The sequence below is a fragment of the Rhagoletis pomonella genome, unplaced genomic scaffold, assembly GCF_013731165.1.
Source record: "Rhagoletis pomonella isolate Grant_MI unplaced genomic scaffold, Rhpom_1.0 Rhpom_scaffold_00445, whole genome shotgun sequence".
NCBI lineage: Eukaryota > Metazoa > Arthropoda > Insecta > Diptera > Tephritidae > Rhagoletis > Rhagoletis pomonella.
This window is the reverse complement of record NW_023458999.1, coordinates 13,623-19,503: the sequence shown is the minus strand read 5'-3', so window position 1 is coordinate 19,503 and position 5,881 is coordinate 13,623. Positions and strand designations below refer to the sequence as shown.

General features: G+C 40.9%; 1 protein-coding gene across 2 annotated transcripts; it reads left to right on the top strand.

Annotated features, from left to right (window-relative positions):
- The first annotated feature begins 882 nt into the window (after window positions 1–882).
- LOC118750904 (WD repeat-containing protein 36-like) lies at window positions 883–4,359 on the top strand. Of its 2 annotated transcripts, XM_036485645.1 has the most exons (6): window positions 883–1,021; window positions 1,069–1,916; window positions 1,989–2,310; window positions 2,374–2,628; window positions 2,690–2,866; window positions 2,934–4,359. In XM_036485645.1, the coding sequence occupies exons 2-6, from the start codon at window positions 1,086–1,088 to the stop codon at window positions 4,133–4,135; spliced, it is 2,787 nt and encodes a 928-aa protein (XP_036341538.1). In that variant the 5' UTR covers window positions 883–1,021; window positions 1,069–1,085; the 3' UTR covers window positions 4,136–4,359. The 2 variants fall into 2 exon arrangements, with proteins under 2 accessions (XP_036341538.1, XP_036341537.1); XM_036485644.1 differs by having other exon boundaries at window positions 973–1,916.
- The last annotated feature ends 1,522 nt before the right edge of the window (window positions 4,360–5,881 follow it).

The following is a 5,881-nucleotide window of genomic DNA, read 5'->3' as shown; positions in this document are numbered from 1 at the left end:
TTGTTTTACATTTATATTTGTTATCATTTCCTCATTTCTAAATATGGTTCAGTTTTTTCTAAATAAGGTCACCCAAATTATAAAGGCGACCAAATGGGATCAGCTGTTTTCGCTACCGCTCTAATTCTGTTTAAGTAGGCGAAATAGTTGGGCGAACGGTGAACGACAGCATCGCCCAATTCGGCGAAGTTTGCCGTTCGCCGGTATTGTATTTCAAGCATTACACTCATTGGTATCGTAAACTCGTTTTGAGGCATAAATGCAAATTTTGCAAATAGGGGCGGTGCTAGGGGGAGGGTAAAGGTGGAATTTTCAATATTTTCAAAAGCTTATATTTCGAAAACTATTGTACCGAATTTCAAAATGTGGATATGGTTGGAAAGGCAATTGATTTGATATGCATTATCTATAAATCTTACATATATACATATTTCGTGAAAAACTAAAAAAAAAAACGAAATTATAAGAATTTTTGAGATTTGACAAAACACCCGCAATACAAAATACATGTGGATGTTGTTGTTGTATTCTTGCCACCACCTTGTATAAATTCGCCTCGAACAGAATGCAAGACTTTGCCATGCTAAACACTGTGGGGAAGTGAGAGAGTTATACGAACAAATATGAGCCACTATGATTCAATTGAATCATGTGAGCCCTAGCGCATCAACTGGGTTACTGAGTGACATTTTTTTTGACAGGGAGCTGAGTTACCGATTAACTTAATAACTTAACTCTGGGTTGAGTTACCCACCTCTACATTCGATTTTTATTCGTTATTCAGTGGAACCAAAATTTGTATCTAATGAAAATCGGGAAAAATTACAAAATATTGCAAGTTGATAAAAGCTTTGTAATTAGGTTTGTGTTTCATTCACCAAGGACAATTCTAGCGCTACAAGGTGTTAATTCGCTTTCAAAGTTCTTTTATCAACTGCAAAACTATCGACAACTATTTCTTCTTTTTAATCGACTTTTTATCGGAGCACATGTTGAAACAAATATATCGGAGCACATGCTGGTACAAGAGCAATCGAAATATAGTAAACATTTCATTTGTGAATTTAGTTGCAGTGGGCCAAAAAATGACCAACGCAAGCGAGACGGTGCCAAAAGACACAATAAGTGAGACTTTAGCAAATAGCAGCGTTATCTTTCGCCGAAATCGAGCACTTGGTTATGTTAGCAACAGCGTTCCAGCCGCCATCAGATATGTCCGCCGACGTAAAGATACTTTGATTACCACCTGCATTGGACGTTCCTTTCAAGTGTACACCTCCAGCCACTTTCGCTTGTTGCATGTGGGACCTGTTCATCCCGATGAAATAACAGCACTAGCTATGGACCGTGCGCATACATTCACTGCCAGCAATCGTTGCATTTACGCATGGCGCGCTGGTAAACATCAGCGACACGTGTATCGGGGTCATACACGTAACGTACATTTACTACTACCCTTCGGCGCTCACTTGATATCTGTGGATGAGGCAAATGTGTTGCGTGTTTGGGACATAGCCAAAGAGGAGGTCTATTTAGAACTGCAGTTTAATCCCGAAGAATTTTTAATCTCTGCAATAACTCATCCACCTGCTTACCTAAACAAAATAGTATTGGGCTCAAAGCAGGGTATGCTTAAAATATGGAATATTAAAGAGAATCGTTTGGTGTACACTTTTGCTGGCTTTGGTAGCAAAGTGACTTGTATTCAGCCGTCACCGGCGCTAGATGTAGTGGCCGTAGGTCACCAGGATGGTACCATTGTGTTGCTTAATCTTAAATTTGACGAAGTGCTTATGAAATTTAAGCAAGATTGGGGACAGGTGTCGCAAATTTCATTCAGAACTGACGGGCCGCCGATAATGATAACCGCATGCTCCAACGGTCATATGGCCCTTTGGAATCTTGAGGATCGTAAGGTGACATATTTTTTAAACACTTCTATATTAAATCAAAATTATATGTACATATTAAACCATGTTTTCTCATAGATTGCAGGTCAATTGCAGGCACATGAAGATTTAGTTAGCACCGCAATATGCTTCCATAACGAACCTTTACTTTTTACCACTTCACCGGATAATTCAATGAAATTGTGGATATTCGACATGCCCGACAATGGAGCAAGATTGCTACGAATTAGGGAAGGTCATACTGGGCCGCCATTGTGTATCCGTTTTCATGGTAGTAATGGCACTTCGATACTCTCTGCCGGAGAAGACAGTGCTCTACGTGTATTCAGCACCATTTCTGAGTCATTAAATAAGAGTATGGGCAAGGCGAGTTATAATAGAAAGCAATCTAAAAAGCGAAGTATGTTAAAAAGACTAGTGTTTTACAAACTATTTTTAATTAACGAGTTTTTGGCCTTTGTAGACCGATTCGATGGAGACGCTTTACGTATGCCTCCAATTATTGAGTTTACAAGCGAGACGACAAGAGAGCGTGAATGGGATAACATTGCAGCTATTCACGAGGGTATTATACAAACTACCACCTGGTCATTCCACAAAAATCGTATGGGAGAACATCGCTTGATACCCCAAAAATTCCAAAACAAGGAAAGAGTTGACTACGAAACTATTACAACGTCCGTAACCTTAACACACTGTTGCAACTTTGCGATCATTGGTAAGACAAGACAAAACTACTATACATTAACATTTTACAACTTTTACATTCATTACCATAGGATACTCTAGCGGAGATGTTGAACGTTTTAACATTCAGAGTGGGCTCCATCGTGCTAGTTATGGCTCGCCAGCACATAAAACAGCGGTTCGTGGTGTAGTGTCTGATATATTAAATCAGTTTGTTATCTCTGGATGTGGTGAAGGTCTACTAAAATTCTGGCCATTCAAAGAAAAAGGTATATTTAATGTAATTTGACATTTTTAGTAAGTTATAAACTTTTTGTCGCTTATTTATACTTGCAGTAACCAACCATATCAAGTGCCTTAAATTTACAGACGGAATTTCTCTGATGCGTATACACCGTGAAAGCGCAATGCTCGCTGTTGCATTAGTGAACTTCACTGTACACATCATAGATGTGGATACACGCGTGGTGGTGCGTAAATTCGAAGGACATACCGCCAAACTGAACGATATGGTATTCAGTCCAGATAGTCGCTGGCTTATTACCGCAAGCATGGATTCCACCATTAAAGTGTGGGATATACCATCCTCATACATGATAGATCACTTCAAAGTAGACAGGCCGTGTATATCGCTTAGCATGTCCCCGAACGGTGATTTTCTGGCAACTGCACACGTAAATCATTTGGGAATATATTTATGGGCTAATAAGATGCTCTTCAACCAGATCACATTGCGTTCCAAAAATCCTTATAGTGTAGCTCCATACGTTGGTTTGCCAATCAGCGCCAGTGATGAGATGGATGTAGCAGATCTTATGGAAAATGCTAAACTAAACGAAGCTGACGACGATATGAGTGACAGCGAAGTAGGCCCCGATATTAATGCAACTTATGATTCACCTTCACAACTTGATGGTGATTTAATCACTCTTTCCGGAGTTGCCGCGTCACGTTGGCAAAATCTTCTGGACCTGGAAATTATAAAGAAACGTAATAAGCCAAAAGCTCCACCGAAAACCCCAAAACAAGCGCCATTTTTCCTGCCTACAGTAGCAGGCTTAGAGGTGAAATTCGATACTAGCCAAGCAGCTGAAGCTATGGAAGAGACTGATGGTTCTCGCTTGCTGCAACCAGGTGCTGGCGGGCTCAGCACACTAACAAACTTCGGCAAAATGCTTCACGGTGCAGGGGATAGTAAAAAATATAGCAATTGTATTGATCATCTTAAACAACTTGGGCCATCCATGATTGATTTCGAAATCAAATCATTGCATCCAACTAGCGGTGGTTCCTATCGTATTATGGTCGCATTTTTAAGTACTATTGAACAAATGTTTGGAACACGCCTTAACTTTGAGTTGGCACAAGCGTATCTGAGTGTTTTTCTACGTGTTTATGGCATCGATTTATTGGACTCGGTTGAAGTTATTCAAGCCTTGGAACGGGTTTCTAAAGCACAAGAGAACAGTTGGAAGGTAGTGGAAGATAAGCTGCTATTTGGTTTGGGCGTGGTGACTGCATTAAGAAACTTCGTGTAGACATTATACGTACATACATATGTTTAGAAAAATGTATTGATGTACAATACATATATTGCAGAGTTAAATTGTACGAAAAAAATGTAGCGGACTTTATATTCAGTTGTTTTAAAATATTAAATGCCGAGTGAATTTCATAAAATGCGCTTTGTGTTCAAATTGGCTGGGGTCGAAAATCACTCGGAAGTGAATTGCAGAAACTGTTTGATAAACTTTATAAAATATGTGATACCTCACCCGAATTCTTCAATGATGTTGATTCGTATTGGAATTTTTGTTCCTTAACTCTTCTAAAGACATTGTCAAGGGGATAGTAGTTCTTAAGCCTTCTACTCATACTGACGCTGACGGGCTGTCTGCGCTTCTAATTAAATATTGTCCTGCTCTTGTCCAATCCTTAAAAATTGTTTTTAATAAGTCTTTAACCTCGGGTACATTTATTGATGGGCGGAAAATAACTACCATTACTCCAATTCTAAAAAGCGGCAAGAAAAACGATATTCGCGACTATAGGCCCATCTCTACGCTCTCAACGTTTCTAAGCTCTTCGAGTGCGTTGTAGAAGAAATTGTACTTTGCTATCAATTCATTTATTTGCCTAAATCAGCATGGTTTTGTTTCTGGACGCTCCACAGTCTCGAGCTTGGCTGTCTTCATAGAATACTGTATTGTTTTCTTGAATGGATTAAACCCTACTTGTGTAACAGAGTATGAGTTGTTGACATAGACGGAATGTCTTCCGATTCTTTTGTTGCTTCATCTGCGGTTGCAAAAGGGATCACTATTATTTGTCCTTTTTATCAACGACATAAGCAGCTGTTCTTCATTTGCAAATTTTCTACATTATACAGACGACCTTAAAGTATTCGCCACAATTAGAGATTCTTCTGATAAGATAAATCTGCAACGTTATGTCGATGTTGTTGTTGTTGTGGCGGCCCATATCGGTTAATATTTCAGTCGTTGTCGTCAAGCTCCACTAACGGAAGCCCTAAGAAGCGAGCAGCCTCAATGGGGTCGGCTCACAGGGACAGAGGCGTTAGTGTTGTCGGGTTTACCGGGCATACGAAGAGATGTTTCGAGTCGTGGGGTGTCTCTCCGCATGCCGGACACTCATTTGTCACATCTGCGTCTAATCTGCTCAGGTATAAGTTTAACCTACTGCAGTAGCCAGAGCGAAGTTGGGCTATTGTGGTTCTAGTCTTCCGAGGCAGATGAAGCTCCGTCTCGTCGACGTCCGCTGGTTGTGTGCCTATAACGGCATTCACAGGTCTGGAGTCTACATAACTCGAGACAGACTCCCTGCTAATGTCGCTCAGGTTCTCGCGATAAGCTGACGGATCCAGAGGTTGTTTAATGAACCTCTGGACTTTGTCCGTCAGTTCGTATAGATGCCTCCTGACGTGCCTGGGACTAGACTCTTCTGCAAGCAATTTTCTATTCGGATCACCACGTCTGTAGCTGCCGACTAGAAACTGCTTGCATTTATGGGCAGCATTTTCGCCTCATTATGCAGGTGATGTTCTGACGACATCAGAATACATCCATTCCCTGTCCGAAGTGCAGTGTTTTGCGTCGTCTGCCCCCCCAAGTACTGCCGGCTAGCGACTTGAGGACCTTGTTGCGGCTCTGTACTTTGTTGACAATAGCGGTTGCGTGCATAGAGAGGAAGAGCAGACTGTCGAAGGTTACTCCGAGTATTTTGGGGTTATTCACCGTCGGAATCGGTGTATCATCGACGTGAAT